This window comes from Sciurus vulgaris (genome assembly GCF_902686455.1).
Source record: "Sciurus vulgaris genome assembly, chromosome: 2".
In the NCBI taxonomy this organism is placed as follows: domain Eukaryota; kingdom Metazoa; phylum Chordata; class Mammalia; order Rodentia; family Sciuridae; genus Sciurus; species Sciurus vulgaris.
This window is the reverse complement of record NC_136462.1, coordinates 99,710,031-99,735,978: the sequence shown is the minus strand read 5'-3', so window position 1 is coordinate 99,735,978 and position 25,948 is coordinate 99,710,031. Positions and strand designations below refer to the sequence as shown.

The following is a 25,948-nucleotide window of genomic DNA, read 5'->3' as shown; positions in this document are numbered from 1 at the left end:
AAGTATGAAATTTATATTAAAATGGCTAGTCTTTTTCTTGTAAATTTAGCTGCATTTTGTGGGAAAATTTGATAATCAGTAAGGAGTTACTCTTTCAAAACTGCCTGTGCTCTAATTTTACTCTTACTAGGCCATGTCTAGATTAAAATCCAAAGATCTGGAAATGTAAATAAACGGAAAAAAAGTTGGTTTAGTTGGCATGGTCATCTAAATGATCATTGATAACTTGTTTGATATCAGTCACTGGTTAAAATGGCAACAAAAAAGAATTCAATTACATTGTTTTCAAATGTGTACTTTCCAGTGCTTAGGTCTACTTTAGTTTCTGCTTTTGTATTTATTCCAGTTTCACAAAAAGAGCCATTATGAAGAGGAAATTAATTACTTAGGGACTTTTGTTTATGTTTAGATATTTCTAAAACTACAGTTCTCTAGAGTTTAGCTCATATTTTTAAATTCAGGGTTAAGCTTGCACAACTTTGTAGTGCTAAGAAATCCAACAAACTAGTACCCCGGAACTTTCTGTCTACTGTATCTAAACCAATAGTAGTCTGCTTACCTCACACTTAAAAATGAGTGCAAATAATTTGAAAAGATCTCAAAATATTAGGTGGATTCTAGAAAAGAATTTAAAAGAGTAAATGTCCTCTTCCCAATGTCCTATTTGTTCTAATTAGTAAAAATTGATGTTTTAAAAAACTGTCAATAAACATTTGTAACTAATTTCAAGAACTAAAATAAATTCTCATTAGAACAGTGAATTCAGTTAGAGGAACTTTTGCTTTTTTTAAAAAAAAATCTTCTAAAATAGAATATTTGTATATAGTATAATTTCTTATTACCTCTCTAAGGTTGATAAATAACTAACCCTATTTTTTAGCAGTCAAACAGAAGGAAATCAGTTTACAGGAATGGCTTATCAAGGACTTCTTTTAAGTGATCGTCGAAGACTGAGGACAGAAAGCATTGAAGAACATGCAACACCAAACTCGTCTCCTGCTCAGTGGCCTGGTGAGAATTTTAAGTGTTTTTTGTCTGATTTTTATTTTTTGAAATCAATTTTGTAATTTCCTTTTTGCTTTTTAATTCTAATTCTTTATGTCTATTAATTGGTTGATTATAGAAATTGAGTTTCACTAACATTTCCATATGTGTATATATTATATATTGATCATATTCTCTCTCCCCTCTTTCCTTTTCCTTTCTGGTCCTCCTTCCCAGTACCTAATTTTTCCTCTACTTTCAGGTCTGTGTTTTGATATGAGAGAAAACATAATACTTGTTTTTCCCTCTGCCTTACTTCACTTAACATGATGTCTTCAAGTTCAGTTTATTTTCTTGCAGATGTCCTTATTTCATCCTTCTCTACGGCTAAAAAATACTGCAGTGAGTGTGTGTGTGTATGTGAACGCACCCCATAGTTTTTGTGTGTGCGTTGTGGGATGTGGGTACTGGGGATTAAACTCGGGGTGCTCTACCACTGTGCTCCATCCCCAGCCCTTGTTTTATTTTGAGAAGGTATCTCACTAAATTATTGAGGCTAGCCGCGAACTTGTGTTCATCCTATCTCAGCCTTCCAAGTTGCTGGGATTATGGGTGCATGTCACTGTGCCCAGCCAGTCCTTTTTGTTTTTTAAATTTTATTTATTTATTTTTAAAATTTTAAAATTTGTTCTAACTAGTTATACATGACAGTAGAATACACTTATGCACTTCGATATATCATACATAAATGGAATATAATTTCTCATTTTTCTGATTTGTACATGTAGAATCATATTGGTCATGCAGCTATATATGTACATAAGGTAATAATATCTGTTTCATTCTACTATCCTTCTTACCCCCATACTCCCTCCTGTCCCTTCACTCCCCTTTATCTAAAGTAACTCTATTCTTCCCTAGCCACCCACCCCTCCTCGCCTTATTGTGAGTTATCATCCACATATCAGAGAAAACGTTTGGGCCTTTGGTTTTTTGGGATTGTCTTATTTTGCTTAGCATGATATTCTCCAGCTGCATCTATTTACTGGCAAATGCCATAATTTCATTTTTCTTTAAGGCTGAGTTTTATCCTATTGTATATCTATACCACATTTTCTTTATCCATTCATCTGTTGAAGGGCACCTAGGTTGGTTCCATAGTTTTAGCTGTTGAGAGTTGAGCTACTATAAATTACATTACATTGCATCACTGTAATATGCTGATTTTAAGTCCTATGGATATAAACTGAGAAATGGGATGGCTGGGTCAAATGGTGGTTCCATTCCAAGTTTTCTGAGGAATCTTCATCCTGCTTTCCATCATGATTGCACCACTTTGCACTCCTACCAGCAATGTATGAGTGCACCTCTTTCCCCACATCCTCACCAACATTTATTGTTTGTATTGATAATTGCCAGACTGACTAGAATGAGATGAAATCTTAGAGTAGTTTTGATTTGCATTCCTCTAATTGCTAATGTTGAACATTTTATGTGTTTATTGACCAGTTATATTTCTTCTTCTGTGAAGTGTCCAGTTCCTTAGCTCATTTATTGATTGGGTTTTTGTTGTTGTTTGTTTTTTGTTAAGTCTTCTGAGTTCTTTATGATTTCTGGAGATTAATGTTGTATCTGAGGTGCATTTGGTAAAGATTTTCTCCGATTCTGTAGGCTCTCTCTTCATGTTATTGTTTCCTTTGCTGAGAAGCTTTTTAGTTTGAATTCATCCCATTTATTGATTCTTGATTTTACTTCTTGCGCTTTAGGAATCTTGTTAAGGAAGTCACGTCCTAAGCTGACATGATGAAGATTTGGGCCTACTTTTTCTTCTATTTGATACATGGTCTCTGTTCCAGTGCCTAAGTCTTTCATCCTCTCTTAGTTGAGTTTTGTATAGGGTGAGAGATAGGGGTTTAATTTCATTTTGTTACAGATTTCCAATTTTCCCAGCACCATGTATTGAATAGGCTCTCTTTTCTCCAGTGTATGTTTTTGGTGCCTTTGTCTGGTATGAAATAAATAGTTATTTATTTAAATAAATAGTGTGTTTGTCTCTGTGTCTTAGTTCTATACCATTGGCCATTTTTTAAATTATAACACAAGATCTTGCTAAATCTCCAAGGCTGGCCTCTAGCTTGGAATCCTGCTTCAGCCTGGTGAGTTGCTGGGATTCCAGCATGTACCACCATGCCTGGCTATACTGTATTTTCTTTATCCACTCATCTGTTGGTGGGGCACCTAGGCTGATTCCTTATCTTGTCTATTGTAAATAGTAGCACAATAAACATGGCTATGCTGGTGTCTCTTTTGTAATTTGACTTCATTTTCTTCAGATATGTGCCCAGGAGTGGTAAAGCTAGATCATGTGATAGTTATTTTTAGTGTTTTAAGGAACCTCTGTACTATTTTTCCATAGTGGCTATACTAATTCACATTCTTATTAACAGTATATAAGGTTTTCCCTTTCTCCACTTCCTTACCAGCCATTATTATCATCTTTTTTTTTTATAATAGCTATTGTAATCAGACTAAGATTGAATCTCAGTAGTTTGATTTGCTTTCCTTGATGGCTCAAGGATATAGAACTTTTTTTTTTTTAAGACACTGTTTTTATTTATTTATTTTTTTTATTACTGTAAACAAATGGGATACATGTGTTTCTCTGTTTGTACATGGAGTCAAGGCATACATTTGTGTAATCATAAATTTACATAGGGTAATGTTGTTTGATTCATTCTGTTATTTTTTTTCCTTCCCCCCACCCCTCCCACCCCTCTTTTCCCTCTATATAGTCCTTCCTTCCTCCATTCTCACCACCCTCCTTATCCCTAACCCTAAACCTAACCCTAACCCTAATGCTAACCCCTCCCACCCCCCATTATATGTCCTCATCCGCTTATCAGCGAGATCATTTGTCCTTTAGTTTTTTGAGATTGGTTTATCTCACTTAGCATGATATTCTCCAATTTCATCCATTTGCCTGCAAATGCCATAATTTTATCATTCTTCATGGCAGAGTAATATGCCATTGTATATATATGCCACAGTTTCTTTATCCATTCATCAACTGAAGGGCATCTAGGTTAGTTCCACAATCTGGCTATGGTGAATTGAGCAGCAATGAACATTGATGTGGCTGTATCTCTGTAGTATGCTGATTTTAAGTCCTTTGGGTATAGGCCAAGGAGTGGGATAGCTGGGTCAAATGGTGGTTCCATTCCAAGCTTTCTAAGGAATCTCCATACTGCTTTCCAGAGTGGCTGCACTAATTTGCAACCCCACCAGCAATGTATGAGTGTACCTTTTTCCCCACATCCTCGCCAACACCTATTGTTGCTTGTGTTCTTGATAATCGCCATTCTAATTGGGGTGAGATGAAATCTTAGGGTAGTTTTGATTTTCATTTTCATAAATGTATTAGCCATTTGTACTTCTCTTGAGAATTTTCCATTTAGATTATTTGCCTATTTTTGATTGGATTATTTTTGTTGTTTATGAGTTCTTTATATATTCTGGCTATTAGTCCTTTGTCAGATGAATAAATATTTTCTGGTAAATGCTTTTTCTTATTCGGTAGGTTGTCTCTTCGTTCTGTTCATTGTTTCCTTCACTGCACCGAAACTTTTTAATTTGATGTAGTCCTGTTTGTCAAGTCCTGTCCTGGAAATTATTGCCTGTGCCAGTATACTTACAGTGTTTCTCTTACTAGTCTCGAAGTTTCATATCTTATATTAAGTCCTTCTATCCATTTTGAGTTGACTTTTGTATAAGATGAGAGACAGTAGTCTAATTTCAATCTTCTACATGTGGATATTCAGTTTTTTGGCACCTTTGTCAATAATCAGTTGGTCGAAGATGTGTGGATTTATATTTGGCTCCTTTATTTGATTCCATTGGTCTACCAATCTGCTTTTATGCTGGTATGATGCTTTTTTTTTTTTTTCACTGTGGCCCTATAGTGTGTTTTGAAATCAGGTATTGTGATGCCTCCATCATTGCTTTTTAACTCATGATTGCTTTGACTCTTTGGGGTCTTTAATGCTTCGGTGAAAATTTTAGGACTGTTTTCTAGTCTTGTGAAGAGTGTCATTGGTATTTTGTTGGGTATTGCACTTACTCTGTATATTACTTCAGATAGCATGACCATTTTTACTATATTAATTCTCCCAATCCATGAATATGCTAAGTCTTCTCACCTTCTAGTGTCTTCTTCAGTACAGTGGAGCAGAGCAGCTCAGGACAGAACAACCAAGAAGCAGAAAGTACTCTGCTCATCAGGGACAAACTATATACCCAAAAGGCACATCCCCAGTGACCTACCTCCTCCAGCCATACCCTACCTGCCTATACTTTCTACTCAGTTAATTGATATCAGTGGATTAATCCACTGATTAGGTCAAAACTCTTATAATTTGATCATTTCACCTCTGAATGTTCTTGTGTTATCTCATACATGAACATTGTCTCACACATTTTTCTCACACATGAGATACAACTTATGCAAACCATAACATTCTGCCCCTGGCCCCCAAAGCTCATGTCATCTTATATTGTAAAGTACATTTATTCCATTTCCAAGAATCTCATAGTCTTTGACAGTTTTAGCATTGTCCAAAAGTGTAAGTCCAAAGTCTCCTCTTGTGACTCAGGGAAAACTTTCAGAATGAGTCCCTACAAAATTTAAAAACAATTTACATATATACAATATACAATTTATAATGGCAAAGAGTAAATATTTCCATTTCACAAGGGAGAAATAGGGGCATAGAAAAAATTTCTAATACCAGATTAACTAGTATATTACCTTTAAATTTAGCCTTACAAAAAGTCTGAAGACACGGGCAATATATAGACAACTTCTTTGCCAGAACAGAACATGAACAGCTTCTAGTTCAGTTTCCAAGAGTCCTCCTCCTTTGAAACCTTATGCACTCAGTCTTTACTGTCCACAGTCCTATTGGCATCTTCTGAGCTTCCATCAGAATCACCCATTAAGTTCCATTTATAACATTCTAAAGCATTCTTAGCTTTTAACTTTGAACTTTTCAAAATTCTGCCTCCTGCAAACCAGCTTTAAAGATTTCTGAAGCATACAGTCATTATTTACAGCAATGATATCAATTTGTTTTAGTTGTCTTTTTTATCACTGTTATCAAAATAACTGACAAGAACAACTTAGGAAGAGGAAGAGTTTATTTTGGCCCATGGTTTCAGAGTTTAGTCTATGGTTAGTAGACTCTATAGTTCTGGGTACAAGGTGAGGCAGAATAGTATGGCAGAAGGATGTGGCAGAACAAAGCAGCTCAGGACATAACAGCCAGTAACCTGGGACAAAATATATATTCCAAAGGCACACCTCCAGTAACCAGCCTCCTTCAGCCACACCCTACCTGCCTATACTTTCTACCCAGTTCAGTGGAATAAACCACCAACCAGGTTGTCATCTCAAAATCTAACAATCTCACCTCTGAATCTTCTTGCATTGTCTTATACATGAACTTTCAGGAGACACCCCATATCCAAACACACATCTATTGAGATGATCTTTTGATTTTTAATCCTTGAGTCTTAGTTATTATGTACTGTAACAAATGTATTGATTTATATATATATTGATCCATTATTGCATCCTTGGAATGAAATAAACTTTATCATGGTGAATGAGCTTTTTTTTTTTTTTTTTTTTTTTTTTTTTTTTGCGGTACTGTGGATCAAACCCAGGGCCTCATGCTTGCAAGGCAAGCACTCTACCAACTGAGCTATCTCCCCAGCCCCTATGAATAAGCTTTTTATGTGCTGTTGAACTCAGTTTATAAGTATTTCATTGAGAATTTTACATTTATATTTATCAGAAATATTGGACTATAGTTCTCTTTTGTTGTGTCCTTACCAGGTTTTGGTAGCAGGGTAATACTGTAGTTTTGAAGGACTTCTTCCCTATTGTATTGAATAGTATGAATAGTATCAGTGTTAGTAGTTCTTTAAAAGTATGATAAACTTTAAGAGTGAATCCATTTGGTAATAGGCTTTTCTTTGTTGGGAGACATTTTATTACTTCTTCAGTTTCATAGTTGTTACTGATCTAAAGGATTTTCATATCCTTTTGGTTCAATTTTAGTAGATCATATATGTCGGAAACTTGTTTATTTCTTCTAAATGATCCAATTTATTGGCACATAGCTTTTCAAAATATTTGCTTGTGATCCTTTGGAGTAGTGTCTGTTATAATATCTCTGTTTTTATCTCCTATTTTTTTTTTATCGTGTCCTGTCTTTTGTTAGCTAAAAGTTTTTCAATTTTGTTTATCTTTTCAAAGAGCTAGCTCTTGGTTTTATTGATCCTTTTACTGTTCTTTTAGTCTCTGTTTTATTTTATTTCTGCTCTGCTTTTTCTTCTTTGTTGCACTGATTTGGGGTTTGGGTTTGTTTTTGTTTTTCTAAGATCTTGAGCTACATTATCATGTTATTTATTTGAAACCTCTATGTAGGTGATGTAGGCACTTAATGCTATAGACTTCCCTCTTAGTACTGCTTTTGCTGTATCCCATAGATATATTTTCCATTTTCATTTGGTTTGTGAAAACTTTTCAGTTTTCCCTTTGACTTATTCGTGACTCATTGATCATTTAGTGTATTGTTCAGTATCCATTTGTTTGTATCATTTCTGAATTTTCTCTTCCTATTGATTTTATCCCATTTTGATCAGATAAGATGTAAGAAATTATTTAATTCTTAAAAATTTGTTAAGACTTTGTGGTCTAATTTATGATCTATTTTAGAAAAAGTACTATGTGCTGATGTAAAGAATGTGTCTTCTGTAGATGTTTGTTAAGTATATCTGATCTGTAGTATAATTTAACTTTAATGTGTCTATTAATTTTAGTGTATGGTGATCTATCTATTGGTACAAATGGGGTGTTGAAATCACCTACTATTATTGCAATAAGGGCTTTCTTCCTTTTATGTCTAGTAGTGTTTGTTTTATAAAACTGGGTGCTCCAACATTTGGTTCATATATACTTATTATATCTACTTAATGTATTATTCCCTTGATCAATATATATTGACCTTGTCTCTTCTAGCTGATTTTGTCTTAAAAGTCTATTTTGTTGGATATAAGTATAGCTACTCCTGTTTGTTTTTGGATTCTATTTGCTTGGAACATCATTTTCCATTCTTTCACTTAAGTCTTTGTGTGTCTTTGCAAATGAGGTGAGCTTCTTATATGCATCAGATTGTTGGGTATTGTTTTTTAATCCATTTAGCCAGTCTGTGTCTTTTAATTGGAGCATTAGGACCATTTACATTCAGGATTATTATTGTAAGGTATGTACTTTCTCCTGACATTTTGTTGGTTTTTCTTTTCCTAAAAAAAAAAAAAAAAAGTATATTTCTTCCTCTTGTACCTATCTTAAAAGTTTAATGTTTACTCTTTGACAGTGTTTGATTCTTTTCTATTTCTCTTTTGTGTATCTAATCTTTTAGTGGGATTTATTCTTTCACATGCTGTCATAATTTTATCATTCTTCCTCTTCTAGGTGTAGGATTCCTGTATGCATCTTCTGTAATGCTGGGCTAGTAGTCATGAGTTCCCTTAGTTAATGCATATCTTACAAGGCCTTTATTTCTAGTTCTCTTCTAAAGCATAACCTTGCTGGGTACAGTAATCCTGTGAGTACTTACTTTTCTTTCAGGACTTGAAATACATCATTTCATGATGTCCTGGTGTTTGGAGTTTTTTCTTAAATTTTGCTGTTAATCTAGTGAGTTTGTCTGTAAATGTGATGGTGCTTTTCTCCTGCAGATTTTTAAATTTTTCCTTTGTCTTGTACTTTTAGCAATTTAGCTATAATATGTCATGAAGAGGCTCTCCTCTGGTCTTGTCTATTTGGTGTGTTATAAGCCTCCTATACCTAAATGTCCCTGTCTTTCCCAAAATTTGGGAAATTTTCTGTTACAATTTTGTTGAATAGGTTTTTTATGCCCTCAGCTTATAACTCTTCTCATTCAGGTATGCCAACTATGCATATATTTGATCTTTTAATGGTGTTGCAGAGATCTTGTATGTCTTTAATTTTTTCTTTTTTTATGGCTGTCTGAATATAGTATTTTGGCAGACTTGTCTTCAAGTTCTGATATCCTTTGTTCTGTTGAATCTAGTTTATTGTTGAGGCTTTCAACTGAACTTTTTGTCTGACTTATCGGGCTTTTCATTTCTAAGGTGTTCATTTGGTTCTCTTTCATAATCTATCTCACTTTACTGTATTTCTGATTCATATCCTGAATTGTCTTTCTTAATTCATTCAACTGTTAATGTGTATTCTCTTGGTATTCTTTGACCTTTTAAAAAAACATTATTTTGAATTATTTATCAGGCATTTCATTTATTTTGATACCCTTGGAATATGTTACAAGTGAATTAAGAAGTTTAGGAGATGTTGTATTATTCCCATTTTTTCATATTCTTACATTTCTGTGTTGAGATATGGATATCTGTTGGGATGGATATCTCTTCCATTTTTATGTAGGGGCCTTCTTGGTCAGTGACTGTCTTGATGATATGTCTTGGGGTATCAGTTTGTAGTACAGTGTTGAGTTTATTTCCAATCGAAGTTCATCGTGTAATCTTCCTGTGACTTCTTTGACTGTGATTAGTGTGTTTTGACAATGTATATCATATTGGTATCTAGGGACTCACTTTCTCAGTATTTCTCATAAGTAGGATTCCTCTGGTAGTTCAGACAAGTATGGTGTAGACAGCAGAATATGTGGGGTTCACTCTGTGGTTACTTCTATGATGGGATTGGATTCCCTTGTCAGGTGAAGGACGTTTCCATGGGCACTGTTGATAATAGCTCTGTTACTTAAAAGCAATTCTGATACTGGTTGCTCCAATTGTTAGGGTCCTGAAGCTTTGATCCACTGGTACAGTTCCTGGTGTTTCCTGGTATTTTGGTGGGGGCCAGAATCACAACTCCCCCTCTGTGGTGCTCATATCCTGTTTTACCTGCAATGTGCAGTCTGACAGGGTATGAAGGTGACCCATGCTGAGGACCCTCAAAAGTGTGATGTCCACAGTAGTTGTATTATTCCTCTCTGCTGTTACCGTGGGGTGACTATTCAGGAACAAGATATGACACCCCCCTCGGATATGGGTCCCTGGCTGGGGCTTTTGTCCCCACTGCACATTTTTCAAGCTGAAGTATTTTCCAAGGTTTAAGCAGGACTTGGTTGTGGCTGGAGTGAGGTGTATGTCTTCTCAGCTTGCCTGAGTGTAGCTCAGTGGATCAGTGGCAGAGCACCCACCCAATGCACATGAGATCCTGAATTTGATCCTCAGTGCTAAGAAAAAAAAAAAAAAGTCTAAAAGATTTCAACAACAGCCTCAGCAACAGAAAAAGGGGGAAATATAGAGTAAAATAAAAACAAAAACCTTAAAAACTTAGAAAATAAGCTGGATGTGGTGCATGCCTGTAATCCCAGCAACTTGGGAGACTGAAACAGGATTACAAGTTCAAAACCAGCCTCAGCAATTTAGGGGGCCCTAAACAACTTAATGAGACCCTGTCTCAAAAAATTAAAAGGGATGGGATATAGTTCAGGTTAAGCACCCTGGGATTCAATCTCTGGTACCATGGGGAAAAAAAAAGAACTTAGAAAATAAAGAAGCAGCAATAAAAGAACAAAATAAAGCTAATAAAAGAAAGCAAGAGAAGAAGGGAAAAAAATAAAAGGGAGAAAAGAAAAATTTAGAAAATTAGCAAACTGTGTGTACACAAATGTAAATATATACACATATATAGAGATTTATATTATTTTGTTTTTTCATATTTTTAGACATCATATAAATAAAAATTTTCTCCTTGCCAAAGTGCTTGAATGAGGAGCAGAGGCAGATGATCACAACTTCTGCCAACAGAGCTTCTCTCAGGTCTTCTTAGACTGTGCATCCAGTAGACAGAGTAAAGGCTGAGTTATTTACCCTTGGTTCTTTCTGTTGTGCTTTCCACATAACTAGTGGGAGAGATTGGTGGCTGGTTGGTATTCTTCTCAGCTGATTTCCATGCTGGAATGAACTAGCATGGAATGTGAATCTTGTAGTCATTTTTTCTGGAGCTTTTTGGGCTGCATGCTTCAAGGATGGGACACACATTGGTACTCCATTATGTCTACAAATGCCTTTAAGGGCAGGAAGAGGCAATGGAGCTGTGAAGATCTGTGCGATGGTGGGAGAGTAGGTGAGGGAAGAGAGGCCGAGTGATCTGCCACTCTAGATTCTGGTGCCCTCAGATTCTGTTCCCATGCAAAATCAAATCACTCAGGACTGTTCACTCCCCCAGAGAATGATGACAGGTTTCCTGAACACTGATTTTAAAGAGAAGCACCTTCTGATTTTTTTTTCTGCATGAAATCTCAGGGGATTTGTTTCAGAGTCTCTCCCCTGCCTTGAACTGTCTTAACAGGCAGTCAGTGCTGACTAGTGCTGGAGAACAGCTGTGAGTTCCTGGAGATGGTATGATGCAGGGATGTCTGACCCCTAGAGTGGTAAGCTTGGTCAATAGGGCCTTTCTCAAGATGACTGTGCTTACAACTCTGTGAGAATTCATTGGGGAATTCAGATGACTCCTCCAAGCCAGCTTGCTGTGCAGATCCCTGTTCTCAGATGTCTACAAGATGCCAGATTCTGCTCTCATAGAGTTCACTGGAACTCTCTTTAACTTGTACCCCTGCCAAGGGGATACTTCTCCTCTATTGGTCTTGCTGCCATGCCAGCAGTGCTGGGGTGCTCTATTTCTAGTACTGTTCTATTAGCCAAAATCTCTGGGTTTCACTGGGTTTCTGTCCCTCTACTGTTGAATTCCAGCACCCTCCCACAGCCACCCACTTCAACATGTTGTTTTGGTTCTACCTCACTGAGAAGCAGGCGAGTGCTGGGTGCTTCTAGTCCACCATCTTGTGTCTCAGCTTATTAAAAAGCTACTAGCTAGTTTCCTGATTGTTGCTCTTTGTAGATTTGGTGAATGTTTTTTTGGTTTGTTTTTTGATGATGTTTTCCCGCTATGGATTAGGAATGCTTAGATACTGTAACATTATCTGAAGACTCAGAAACTTAAGGCTTCAAAAACCCAGTTGTGTTGACCAGCATAAAAAGCAGGAATTTACCATCCTTCATAAGAGTGAACAACATCAGCTCCTTTATCCTTATAAATTCTGTATTAGAGTTATAGTAGTATCACAGACATACTTTCAGATATGCCAGAGAAAATACAATTATTTTCAAGAACAGGAGTGACTGTTCTATGCTAGGTATGTTGTGCTGTCTGTCATTCCTTCCCTTTTTCTGGTTAGCTCTTTCTCATTCTCCACATCAGTTATTTCAAACCTTCTCCACTCTCTTCAGTACCTCATACATTTAAAATTAATTTAAGCATAGGTTTCTAGAAATATGTTGATTTTGTTTTAAATACTTATTTTGAAATAATTTCAGATGTATAAAAAAGTTGCAAAAAGAGTATGAAGAATTTTGTATACCTTCATGCAGATTCCCCAGTTACTAACATTTTATTATCTTTGCTTTATCTAAAGTTCGCTTATTCATTTTATGTATGTGTGTCTCTAAGGGCATTATCTTTCTGAAATATTTGGTATTAAGTTACAGACAGTATATCCTTTTGTATCTAAATATTTCAGTGTGTTTTCTTTAAAAATAGACATGCTCTTCTATAACTACAGAACAGTTAACAAATTTAACATTTTAACATTGATTCAATGTCTAACCTATAAACCTTTTTAAAAGTTCACCAGTCGTCCCACTCCTTTTTCTTCCCTGTTTAATATTCAGCTGTAATGTCTCATTGGTCTCCTTGAATGTTGAATGACTCTGACACTTTCAAAGAGTACTGGATATTTTTTAGAATATCCCTCAATTTGGGCTTTTTTGATTTTTCTTCTTAACATTAGATTCAGATTATGTATTTTTGTCAGCGGAACCACAAAAAAGATGTTCTCTTCTTAGTACAAAGTATCAAGGGGCACATGATGTCAGTTATTCTCATTACTTGTGCTATTAACTTTGATCACTTATGGGTTCTCTTTTAAAAAGTTATTATTTTTTCCTTTGTAATTAATCACTATCTTTTGAAGAGTTACTGTGTAAAATATCACATTTTAGCATCCAGTTATGATTCCTGTCCAAATCAGATATTACTGTGGGGTGACTAGATGGTGCTTTTCTAATTCTGTCATCCTTCTGTTTATTACTTAAAATTCTGTAAAGAAGATCTTTCTCCTTTCCCCTTTTTATTTTGTAATTCACTCATTATATCAGTATAGACTAGTAGATTCTCATTTTATTGTATAGGCTATAATTCATTCCCATCATTTATTTTGTTGTTCAAATTACTGAATTATTTATTTTATAGAATATATATTATAATTTTGGCTATATTGCAAATTGGATTTTTTTCTTCCTGGTGCTTTCTGCTGATATACTTCATGTGATAATCTATACTTTTACAGGTGTGAGCTCGCTTATTAGTCTTTTGAGTTCAGCCCAAGATGAAGACCAGCCAAAATTGAATGTTTTGTTGTGTGAAGCTGTTGTTGCTGTTTACTTAAGTTTATTGATACATGCTCTTGCCACAAATTCTTCCAATGAACTGTTTCGGCTCGCAGCCCACCCATTAAACAACCGAATGTGGGCTGCTGTTTTTGGAGGGGGTGTGAAACTTGTTGTGAAACCTCGAAGACAATCAGAAAGTATTTCAGGTAAGATAAGTTTTATACCAATACTGTATGTATGATCAATGTAAATAATTTCCAATATTAGAAGATATTTTGTTTTAAGAAATTTTACCCTGAAAATCAGTGAGTTTAAAGAATAGTCATCTTTTTTATGGTAGTTAATAACTAAACCCATGTTAGAATAAAGATAACTTTTAATTTAATTTAATTTTTATTTATTTATTTATATTTTGCGATGCTGGGGATTGAACCCAGGGCCTTATGCTTAATTTTATTTTTATAGAAGAAAAATTTCTGAGGTTGATATAAAGCAGGGCATGTTTGAAGAGGGTAATAACTAGTAGAAAGATAAGTGAGAAGATAATGTTAAGGAATGAGGTTATGAAAAAAGTATAGTTCTTAGATTTAAACAAATCTTCAGCATTTTTCAGAGTTTATCAGCAGTTGACTTCAGATTGAATAATGTTTATGGTGATGTATAAGGTACCTGTTCCAGTCATGCACAGGGCCTTTTAAATTCCAGTTTTCTTTGTGTGTGTATGTGTGGATATGTTTCCCCTATGGGCAAATATGTTTCCATCCTACTTTTTTAAGATGGTAGGATAGGGTGAGATACAGACTGATACTTTTTTATCTTAGTGCTGAAACATGGAAACCGTCTTAATTCATCCCTAGAAATGATTATATTACAGTGGCAGAGTTTAAATGATTCTCATTTCAAACTCTGTCCTTAACTTACACATAGGTTCTGTGTAAGTTAATGAAAGTGAAGTGATCAAGCCAACTCCCATTGCTTCCGCCTCCTTATATGTAGATATCTTTCTTCCTAATTATAGTCCACTTTAAATTTAAACATTTTCCCCCAAAATTACTTCTTTCTCTTCCTGAATTTTTTATTTTTTGTTTGTGGTTATTCTACCCAGCAAGATCATTCATGCTTAAAACCTCCAAGAATGCATCCCATGTTTGTGTTCACTTATTCACTTCATATTTGCTGTATGCCAGGCATACAGGTTCTAGGCTTTAGAGATAGGGGAGTGAAGAAGAAAAGACAAAGCACTCACTCTCATGAAGCTTACATCTAGTAGAGGGAGACACACAACAAACAAATTAACTTCAGGTATGATAAGAACCATGATAAAAATGAAGCAGAGTAAGTGCAAAGAGAATGGTGATGGGACCAGTTTAGGGTGGTCAAAAGACATGTTTCTGTTGAGACAGCATTTTCAGCAGAGGCCTAGAGAGGTCTGAAATCACACCATGCAGTTATCTGGGATCAGAATATTCCAGACAGATGGAACAGTAAGCAGAAAGCTCCTGAGGTAGGACTGAATTTGGCCTTTTTCAGGAACTACAAGGAGGCATAATGACTACCAGGAGCAGGGGGAGTACTGAGGAGATGAGGCTAGGGAAGCAGGGCAGTGTCGTTCAGCATTTTGTGGATCATGATGAAGACTTTAGTGCTCTAAGGAAATAGGAAGCTACTAGAAAGTTTTAAGCAGAGGAATGACACAATCTGATTTAGGTTTTCAAAAGAACCATTCTAGCTTACATTATGGAGAATAAACTGCCACAATAATGAAAGTAGCATACCTGCATGGGGAGCCTGTTGTAATAGTTCACTTAAAAGATAACTGTGGGTTATCTTAAAGGATGAATGGATAAACAAAATGTGATATACACATATGGTGAAGTGTTAGCTACAAAAGGGAGCAGAGTATGGATTCATGCTACATGGTACTTGAACCTTGAAAATATTATGTTAAGTGAAAGAAACCAGATACGAAGGTCACATATTAAATGACTTCATTTATAAGAAGTATGCAGAATAGATAAATCCATAGAGACAGAAAACAAACTGATGGATTGATTGATTGCTTAGTAGGTGTAGGGTTTCCATTTGGGGTAATGACATGCTTTGAAACTAGATAGAGGTGGTAGTTGAGTACTATTGTAAATATACTGAATTCTACTGAATAGTAGACTTTTTTAAAGTGGTCATTTTATCTATGTAAGTTACACCTAAAGTAAAGATTTTTAAAAAGACATAGTCACAGGCAGAGTGAAAAGTGGTCATGTTCTGGATTTATTTGAAGTTATAGCTGATGGATTTGTTCTTCTTTCTGACCCTCCCATATCCAATTAGTTCCTAAATCCTTCTGATACATTTTTAAAATGTATTCCTTATATCCAGCCCTCCCTCTAGGTTTAACAACCTACCATACTAGTCAGGCCCTTCTTTTTTTTTTTTTTTTTTTTTTTTTTATGTGCATGTAAATGTATTTATTTATTTAGTTTTTTTTTATTGTAAACAAATGGGATACATGTTGTTTCTCTGTACATGGCGTAAAGGCATACCATTTGTGTAATCATAAATTTACATAGAGTAATGTTGTTTGATTCATTCTGTTATTTTTTCCCTTCCCCCCACCCCTCCCATCCCTCTTTACCCTCTATACAGTAGTTCCTTCCTCCATACTTGCCCCCCTCCCTAACCCTAACTCTAACCCTAACACTAACCCTTCCCTCCCCCCCCATTATGTGTCATCCTCCACTTATTAGTGATATCATTCGTCCTTTGGCTTTTTGAGATTGGCTTATCTCACTTAGCATGATATTCTCCAATTTCATCCATTTGCCTGCAAATGCCATAATTTTATCATTCTTTATGGCTGAGTAATATTCCATTGTATATATATACCACAGTTTCTTTATCCACTCATCAATTGAAGGGCATCTAGGTTGGTTCCACAGTCTGGCTATTGTGAATTGAGCAGCTATGAACATTGCAGGCCCTTCTTAAGCCATCTTCTTCCCTCTTTCCCTCTAATTGATCAAACAGACCAGACCTCACCGTGGACTAGGTTAAAAACGTTCAGTGAGAATTGCCTATAAGTTCCTAACTTCAGATCCATAGACTGGCTGTAGCCCAAGTTTAGACTTCCTTTTTTTTTTTTTTTTCCTGTTCCTTTGAAAGGACACTAAAGTTTATTCAACCTGTTGGAAAGGATTAAGTCCAGAGTCAGTCGAGATCTTTTATTGCATCACTAAAGTATCAAATTGACTCTCCAGGACTGTGTTTCTGTGGCTGGATAACTCTTAGATCTTATTCATCAGCCTGCTGAACTGTTCCTTTTTCAGAAACATAAATACCATCCCAAAATTTTCTTATATCTTTGTTTTTCACTGTTGTGGCTTGCTGAACTAAAGCATCTGAATTTGAAACAAGTTCAATATCATTTCCTTCAAGGATAATTCATCTTTCTGAGCTTGAGACACTGAACAAGCAACACCTTTCCTCATACAAACCCTGCGGATATATTTTTCACCCAAGAAATTTTGGATTTCAACAAGAGACCCATTCTCCTGAAATAACAACGGTGATGGGGAAGTGAACGTACATAGACCTCATCTTGTAACAAAAGCCCGGTGTAACACCCTTGTGTTCTGTATGTGACTACAGATCGTGTGAACAGTGGCCAATTCCTTCCTATTTCCCCACCATTTGTCAACCCGTAGCCTCTTCTTTTTATTTCCAAGGAGGCTGAGTTCTACATTGATATGATTGAAATCCTTCCGGAGGGTTCCTCTTGGGCCCTTCACAATAACTGTGTGTCCCTTCAAAGTAATGTCAACATTTTCTGGTATGTCGACAGTCTGATTGCTGAGAATGGTCTTCATTCTCACAGTAGATGCGGCAAAGAGCCAAGTCTAGACTTTAATTGTAATTACTCCCCTCCTGACTTCTGTCTAGCACAAGTGACATTTACTCAAACCTCCTTTGGTCATTTGTTCCTGTTGTCTTTTCCCTTCTTCCTGTGGGGATTCTGTGATTCATTTCTTTTCTTTCTTCTTCCTTTTTTTTTTGGTGGTACCAGGGATTGAACCCGAGGCAGTGTGCCACTGAGCCACATCTCTAGCCCTATTTTGTATTCTATTTAGAGATAGAGTCTCACTGAGCTGGTTGGTGCCTTGCTTTTGCTGAGTCTGGCTTTGAACTCACTGTCCTCCTACCTCAGCCTACTGAGCAACTGGGATTATAGGCATGCGCCACCATGCCCAGCTTCTTCCTTTCTCTTAAAGACATGCTTTATATCCTACACATTCATTGAATCTTTCTTGAACCAGGTATGCAGAAATAATCATTCCTTCTCTCTAATACTTACTGAATATATACCACTTATTTAATCCATTTTATGGAGAATTACTTTAATCTTTATTTTATGTAGCTAACAGGCTACTCCATGGAAGAAACTCATCTGCAACTTTCCCATGACTGCTGGAAAACTGATGCAGTAACTAGAACAATTTAGAAGTGCAGATATAAGTAATTTTATCTTGACTAAAACGTGGCAAGAGTGGGTTGAAAAGAAAGGTTAACTGTATGGATTAATGATGTTTAACAAATGCTGATTTTTTTTAAAAACATCTTTATTCAGCACCTCCTGTTCCTTCTGAAGACATAGATAAACACCGTAGGAGATTTAACATGCGAATGCTGGTCCCTGGAAGGCCTGTAAAAGATGCTACCCCTCCACCAGTGCCTGCAGAAAGACCATCTTACAAAGAAAAATTTATTCCTCCTGAACTTAGTATGTGGGATTACTTTGTTGCAAAGGTAAGGGGTGTGAGGGATGCAAGCTTTAATTTAAGTGCATCCGTTTTATTCACTCTTATGTTTTTGTCACATAGGAATTATGGGGCCTCTTTTGGATTGAATCACTATGTCTTAGACATTTAATCTCTCAAGTCCAGAAATGGAAGAATAGTCCTAGTAAAATTTAAGAATGATCATATACTTGATGGATGAGACAAATTAAAATCATATGGAATTTAGTATAAATCAGTAGTCAGTTCTTAAAATATAATCAGCATCTTTTCTAGTGACTGGGATTCTTGTGTTTACTATTTAGGCTTCCCTTTTCTGATTATTAGTAATTTCCTTGGTCACCATGGAATTAGAACAGGAGACAGATGAATATTTGGTGGTTTGATCAATCTATGGTGAGACCCTATGACATATCACTGTTTCCCCAAAGCAGAAAACCTCTCTGGAACTGGAGTACCCATAGTGACTGTATTCCTTACACCCCCATTCATACTGTGCTGGGTACATGCTAAAACTGCTTTTCCTGCACTATGCTTTTTCAAGTTCCTTGTTCTTCTTCTGTTGATAAGTTTCCCTTTTTACATGTATTAACACTGTGTCGCTTTGCTGTGCATCCCTATAAGAATACATTTGTCATTCTTCTTCCCATTTGAAGATTTAAAAATCTTTATTAGGTCTCATCTTAGATTTTTTCTGGGGGGTGGGGGTACCAGGGATTGAACCCAGGGCACTTGATCACTGAGCTGTATCCCCAGCCCATTTTTTATTTTTTATTTTAAGACAGGGTCTCACTAATTTGCTAAGGGCTGTGTTACTCACTCAGAGACTCTGGGAGTAAGAACCAACAATTTGTGTTTTAACAGGTCTTACTAGTAGTTCTGTTTGTTAAAGTTGGAAAACCACTGGTTTACACAAATTGTGAGTGCAGATTTCCAGGTTTATACCCTAACAGGATTCCAGCTTATACTTCCAGCATCATTCTGGCTTATCCTTTGAGGCTGCTGATCAAGTTGTATTTAATTGTATTTAGTTAGTAAACCAGGGAATTAATAAAGTATGCTTAAAAACATAAGTTATGTGTCATACTGTAATGTTTTAGTCAACAATACATATACAGTAGTTGTTTCTTAAAACTGTCACCTTGTGATATTATAGACAATTTGTGTAAGTATAATTAATAATGTTTGCACAGTGAAAAAAATCTAATAATGCATTTCTCAAAATATATCCTGGTTGTTAAGCAGCATGTGGCTGTGTACAGGCAGTTCTACCCCTGCCTTTCTTTCTTTTTTTTTAATCTAAGTAAATTTATTTTTTTAGCATTTTTACTGTTCCATATTTTTATTGATGCATTATAGTTATACATAATAGTGGGATTCATTTTTACATATTTGCACATGCACACAGTGTAACATTATAATTTGGCCAAAATCATTCCCCATTATTTCCCTTTTCCTATGCTTTATTAATGATATTACTAATTTATCTTACTTGAAACACTTTATTCAGTTCATTTGCTTTTAAATTTTGATGTTTTGATACACAGAATTTTTAAGAAATATTTAATAATATTAATGTGTTATGATTTATTACCTTATTTTTAAGCAGAGAAAGTATTTTTCTATTAATAAATGTTTAGTGTTATTTCCCACCTCCTCTTCTTTCTCCTCCTTCCTTTTAATTCTGTATCTAGAATAAACCAAGGATCAGACTTCATCTATATCTTATTCCCCACAAAAAGCTAAATAGTTGTTCTATCATTACTCATTAAATAATCTTCCCTCCCTCCCCCCACTGACTTATGATGTCTTTATCATGGATTGATTCTTATGCTATTTTGGGCTATATCTTTGCATCAAAATCTATATTGTACTTCTTAATTAAATATTAATATTACTTTAATATTTACTAACATTATATCTTTCATCCATAAAATTATTTCTCAGCTACCCTTGTTTTTCCCTATAAACTATAGACTCATCAAATTTCAAAAAAAGAGAAGTGATCCCTATGGGGATTTTTATTTTAGTTATTTAAATCCTCAGAATGTGGGTCAGTAGGAGAGTGCTTGCCTTGCATGTGCAGGCCCTGAGTTCAGCCTACAGCAACACACACAGTTTTAAAAAAAAGTCTCTATAAATTAACTTGTTAAAAAATTATAGTTTTTATGCATTTTAATCCCTTATATAGGTATGGAAGGGTTTATAATTTCCTTCAGTATAGCTCTTTCACAATTTTCAGTTTTTCCTTTGGTGTTTTATACTTTTGAATGTATCTTTTTTTTTTAGACTTTTCTAACATTTTATTGATCTGCAAGAAGAAAATTATCGATCTTTAAAAATGTTATATGCAGCTACTTAATTATTTTATTGAATCAGAGTTTTACCTGGTGATCTTGACTATTGTAAGTCTAGAATCAGCAAAAGAAAATTTTAACTGACGTTGACACCATTTAACATGCTCAATATTGTTAGAATAAAAATATATATTAAGACATTTAATCTAATTACATATTTTTAAATAATTTTACTTTTATTGCAGCCATTTCTTCCTTTGTCTGATAGTGGTGTTATATATGATTCTGATGAAAGTATTCATAGTGATGAAGAAGATGATGATGCCTTTTTCTCAGACACACAAATACAGGAGCACCAAGATCCAAATTCCTATAGGTAGAAGAGGCCTTTTTTCTTTTTTGTTTTTAGTTGGCAATCCTGATATTATTCATTTCAAATGACATTATTACCATGAGTTATGTAAGAAGTGACTTCCATTTTCAAGTTAGAAATTTTGCACCCTTGAGGTGCAAATTTATCTACAGAGTGTTTCCTTTACATTTAGTTTCAAAGAACAGCTTTTGTAAAGATGTACACATTTTTAGTGGAAAAAATGTAATTTACTAATGTGCTATTAGAATTTACTAGGTAATTAATGTATTACTACTAGATTCCACGTGATCATGTAATAAATATTTTCTAGGTTAATTCTCATATATGGCAATTTTAATAAATTATTGCATGTATTTTTTTTCAGACTACAAAGATAAAATTTTTTTATAAAGATACCATTTTTACATAGTAAAATTCAGTAGCAGTTTTTGGGGGGTGGGATCTGGAAATTTGGCTAAATAGTTGGTAGGGAATATTACTATGCTTCTCCCATGGTTTTATTTTTCAATTTATGAGATTTGTTTTTTTCCTCCCTTGAATAGCTGGGCTCTTCTGCATTTGACAATGGTTAAACTAGTACTTCACAATGTCAAGAACTTCTTTCCTATTGCTGGACTAGAATTCTCTGGTGAGTTTAGAATTTGAAAATTAATGTTATTAAATGTTATACAATACTATCAATCTTTTTTTTACAAAAATCTATATAAAAGGCCATTTGGTACTTAACAAATACTGCATTGGAGATTTTACAGTCCTATTTATTTTAACCTCCAAACTGTGGTTTTAATTCATGGTAAGAGTTACTGTCTACATAGAAGATGTAAAAACAGGAAACTTGAATGAAAAAGCTACACGTTTTCTTAGCTCATTTAGAGAACTGGCCTCCTGTTGTGTTGACAGTATTAAGACTCTAAATTGCATTAAATATTTTCAAATTCATCAGTATTTTCAAGTGTCCTGGCTCTTGATGATGACCAATGTATTTTACTAAAATGAAATGATGTATTCTATCATCTATTTAGAGCTGCCTGTAACATCACCGTTGGGTCTTGCTGTAATTAAAAACTTGGAGAACTGGGAACAGATCCTGCAAGAGAAAATGGATCACTTTGAAGGTCCACCCCCTAACTATATCAACACATATCCAACTGATCTTTCAGTGGGAGCTGGACCAGCTGTTCTTCGAAATAAAGCAATGCTGGAACCTGAAAATACTCCATTCAAGTAAGAAAGCTTTTAGAACGCTGATGAGAGTTTAGCTTTAACTCTTCTGGAAGTCAGATTGGCATAATATGCCATTAGCCTTCAAAACATTCATAACTATGCAATCTGGGTAGAAAATTATTTTTACCAGAATTGCATATTATTCAATAAATATATTGCTTTTATAATCAGGAAATTATCTTTATTCTATATTCATTATTTTCAGAACTTTTAGAGAAATTTTATTTGGATAATAATCTACATATGCCAACAAGGTGCTACTGACCTTTTGTGGGTAATTGACACATTAACAGTTTTAGTTGATGTTTTGATTTTTTTACATGCCCATCAGGCCCTTTTGATAAGAAGCATGTTTTTTTAAAAAATTAATTTTTTATCTAGTACATAAAAATAAGAATTATACAAAAACTGTACTCTGATTCTCAAATTATTATTGATTGAAAATACAATAGGCTCTGTAAAAGCATTTCGAAATGAACAGATTTAGAAGTAACAAATTCAGGATAATTTTAGGAGTGTGTAAACTACAGAAATACCAAATACGAGATGAATAGCAATTTTACGGAGCAAGGTTGAAGTTTGGCATTGCATGGTGATTTTGAAGCCAATAGTAAGAATGTATTGTCATACATGATTCAAGAAGAATGAGGCATTTAGGTGACTGGCAAATGGTCTCTTCTTTATGAAAGATATTTTACATGAACCTTTCAATCATTTTGGCCATATTAATGGAGTAGCATATGATGTTCCATACATGTATAAAATGTGGAATGTTTAAATCAGGTTAAACATAAAAAGCATGCTCTTTTTGAAGCAGCTGACCATTATTAGGAGTATTTCTCATAAGCTTGAAAAAGGGCAAGGCCCTAGGCCATCAGAAATGCAGCTTGTCAAAGGAAACTATCAGTAATGTGAAGAGAGAGCCTACAGAGTGGGAGAATATCTTTGCCACTCATACTTCAGATAGAATGCTAATTTCCAGAAAATATAAAGAACTCAAAAAACTCTACACCAAGAATACAAATAATCCAATCAACAAATGGGCTAAGGAAATGAACAGACACTTCACAGAAGAAGATGTACAAGCAATCAACAGATATATGAAAAAATGTTCAACGTCTCTAGTAATAAGAGAAATGCAAATCAAAACTACCCTAAGATTTCATCTCACCCCAATTAGAATGGCGATTATCAAGAACACAAGCAACAATAGTTGTTGGCGAGGATGTGGGGAAAAAGGTACACTCATACATTGCTGGTGGGGTTGCAAATTAGTGCAGCCACTCTGGAAAGCAGTATGGAGATGCCTCAGAAAGCTTGGAATGGAACCACCATTTGACCCAGCTATCCCACTCCTTGGCGTATACCCAAACTACTTAAAATCAGCATACTACAGAGATACAGCCACATCAATGTTCATAGCTGCTCAATTCACCATAGCCAGTTGTGGAACCAATCTAGATGCCCTTCAGTTGATGAATGGATAAAGAAACTGTGGCATATATACACGATGGCATATTACTCTGCCATGAAGAATGATAAAATTATGGCATTTGCAGGCAAATGGATGAAATTGGAGAATATCATGCTAAGTGAGATAAGCCAATCTCAAAAAACTAAAGGACGAATGATCTCGCTGATAAGCAGATGAGGACATATAATGGGGGATAGGAGGGGTTAGCGTTAGGGTTAGGGTTAGGTTTAGGGTTAGGGATAAGGAGGGTGGTGAGAATGGAGGAAGGAAGGACTGTATAGAGGGAAAAGAGGGGTGGGAGGGGTGGAGGGAAGGGGAAAAAATAACAGAATGAATCAAAGAACATTGCCCTATGTAAATTTATGATTTTTAATTAAAAAAAAAAATGCAGCTTGTCACTTTATGTTCATTGGTTTTGCTTTAACTAACAGGACCAACCTAAAGTGTTATTTTAAAGGAGAATAATAACAAATTTATTTGATACTTAGCTCAACCAATTCATTTGATGTAATTAGATAATTACTAGATGAAGGAATGATTTTTTTTAGGAGAACTAAAAATTAAAAGTAAAATAATCATAAAATTTTTTTGAGCTCAATGCTGTCTTTGCAATAGATTTTGGAGTTTTCAAAACAAGTATCTGCATATATGAAACATATTTCCTATAGACTAAAATATTGTGCTGTGTTATTTTTAATAGGTCTCGAGATTCTTCTGCACTTCCAGTCAAGCGACTTTGGCATTTCCTTGTTAAACAAGAAGTTCTTCAAGAGACATTTATTAGATATATTTTCACTAAGAAAAGAAAGCAGAGTGAGGTATTTTAAGAAATATATTCTATAATTTTTCTGCTTAATTTTTCTCTAACATTCCTAATTCAGTATTTGATTTGACAATTTCTTTTTGGTTGAAACTATTATAGTATCTTTCATACATTATGGATAATAGCTAAAGTTTACTAAACTACAGCGAGCAGTGAACTTCTTTTAAGATAAAATTCTGTAATTTTTATTTCATAGTAATGAAAGAATGTAAGTCCCTTGATAAATCACAAATAATCAAGCGAAAGTTGATACTTCCTTTATTATAAATTTGCTGTTGGACTTTTTGATGTAATAACTTGGTGATGGATGATTTGGGGAATTTAATATTTAAATGACTGTAAGATTCTCAAAGTATCATTTAATAAAAAATAGAACAGAGTCCTTTAAAAGCAGTTATTTAGTATTTAGAAATGAACACATTTAGAAGCAATAAATTCCTTGTAGTTTTTGGAGAGATTAAACTACAGAAATACCAAATATAAGATGAATAATGATTGTTTCTACAAAGCAAGGCAGAAGTGTGGCATTGCATGGTGATTTTAAAGCTAATATAATTAGTAAAGTAATATCTTACATGATTTAAGAAGAATCAGGGATTTAGGTGACTGGCAAATGAAAGATCTTTTATATAAACCTTTTGATCCTTTTGGCCCGTCAGTGAGGTAGTGGGCCATTTAGAAAGTGTTTAGAGTAGTATCAGATGCAATTAAATGTTTGGCAAACACTCTATGAGAAGAGAAGAGTGAATTATATTTCACTTGGTAAAATAAAACCTGAGAAGGACAGTCTGTAGCATTCAGTTTCCCATGGCCAGCGGTAGAACTATTTTAGTTTTCCCCGACACCTAGAGCAGCAGAACCTACATACTCCTCCTTTTTATTAGTCACTCACTTAACTGGATGATAATTGTAGTCAGCTTACTTTCCCTGTGGATTTAAAAATTTTGTACTTAAATGAGGAAGTAGGGGAATGAGCTATTAGAGACTTTTTTGATTCCTGTATTTTATAAATTTTCTAAACAACAAAAGATCCCAATAGTATTGAAATTACCGTCATAGGTTTGTTAGGGAGATCACAGAGCCACGTTATTTGCCTCTTTTATCTAAGCCACTGGCTATAACATTTCCTGTAGTGATGCTGAACCAACTTCCATAAAATAAGATAGGACTCTAAGAAACAGATTTAAAATAAAAGATATTTGCTCATTTAGAACTGTTACTCATAGAAACCATTCTATTTAAGGATCGGTTTTCTGAGTTTAATTCTTCAAATTATTAAACTTAATGATCTACCAAAAATATGTTTTAACTATTGATAAGGTCCATAGCAACTGGATTTTTGGATTGTCAGAGCCTAGAGTGCTGTGGGAAGCAGCTATTTCTGTCTTCCTGGACCCTTCTAGTTGGCTCTCCCTTAACTCT

At 34.8% G+C, this 25,948-nt stretch overlaps 1 protein-coding gene and 1 pseudogene across 8 annotated transcripts in view; one reads left to right on the top strand and one right to left on the bottom strand.

Moving 5' to 3' along the window:
* DMXL2 (Dmx like 2) overlaps positions 1–25,948 on the top strand; it is a 178,885-nt gene that overhangs the window by 139,425 nt on the left and 13,512 nt on the right. For 4 of the 7 annotated variants that reach the window (XM_079129867.1, XM_079129864.1, XM_079129870.1 and 1 more), the window contains 7 exons: positions 881–1,011; positions 13,503–13,751; positions 18,167–18,345; positions 20,878–21,008; positions 21,548–21,633; positions 22,028–22,229; positions 24,404–24,521. In XM_079129867.1, coding sequence (XP_078985993.1) covers positions 881–1,011; positions 13,503–13,751; positions 18,167–18,345; positions 20,878–21,008; positions 21,548–21,633; positions 22,028–22,229; positions 24,404–24,521 — 1,096 coding nt within the window. The remainder of the gene's footprint in view (positions 1–880; positions 1,012–13,502; positions 13,752–18,166; positions 18,346–20,877; positions 21,009–21,547; positions 21,634–22,027; positions 22,230–24,403; positions 24,522–25,948) is intronic. The other 3 variants (XM_079129868.1, XM_079129865.1, XM_079129866.1) reach the window with 2 other exon arrangements.
* LOC306655498 (large ribosomal subunit protein uL6-like) lies at positions 16,523–18,146 on the bottom strand (annotated as a pseudogene). The gene has a single exon. The product of its transcript is annotated as a large ribosomal subunit protein uL6-like (transcript).